Raw genomic sequence first — 280 nt, 5'->3', positions numbered from 1 at the left:
TCTTCTGTACCTGGGACTGACTCTTATGTACCTGGGACTGACTCTTATGTACCTGGGACTGACTCTTCTGTACCTGGGACTGACTCTTATGTACCTGGAACTGACTCTTATGTACCTGGGAATGACTCTTATGTAACTGGGACTGACTCTTATGTACCTGGGACTGACTCTTATGTAACTGGGACTGACTCTTATGTACCTGGGACTGACTCTTATGTACCTGGGACTGACTCTTATGTACCTGGGACTGACTCTTATGTACCTGGGACTGACTCTTATG

The 280-nt window shown here is 46.4% G+C and overlaps 1 protein-coding gene across 1 annotated transcript in view; it reads right to left on the bottom strand.

The window, feature by feature from the left end:
• Window positions 1-274, bottom strand: part of LOC106512641 (probable serine/threonine-protein kinase fhkB) — a gene marked incomplete at both ends in the record, with an annotated part of 1,642 nt that extends 1,368 nt beyond the window's left edge. The window contains one exon of the mRNA XM_014001217.1: window positions 11-274. Coding sequence (XP_013856671.1) covers window positions 11-274 — 264 coding nt within the window. The remainder of the gene's footprint in view (window positions 1-10) is intronic.
• Window positions 275-280: the final 6 nt, after the last annotated feature.

The sequence above is a fragment of the Austrofundulus limnaeus genome, unplaced genomic scaffold (assembly GCF_001266775.1).
Source record: "Austrofundulus limnaeus strain Quisiro unplaced genomic scaffold, Austrofundulus_limnaeus-1.0 Scaffold9517, whole genome shotgun sequence".
NCBI lineage: Eukaryota > Metazoa > Chordata > Actinopteri > Cyprinodontiformes > Rivulidae > Austrofundulus > Austrofundulus limnaeus.
Note: the sequence above shows the minus strand (reverse complement) of the source record. Positions and strands in the feature narration are given on the sequence as shown.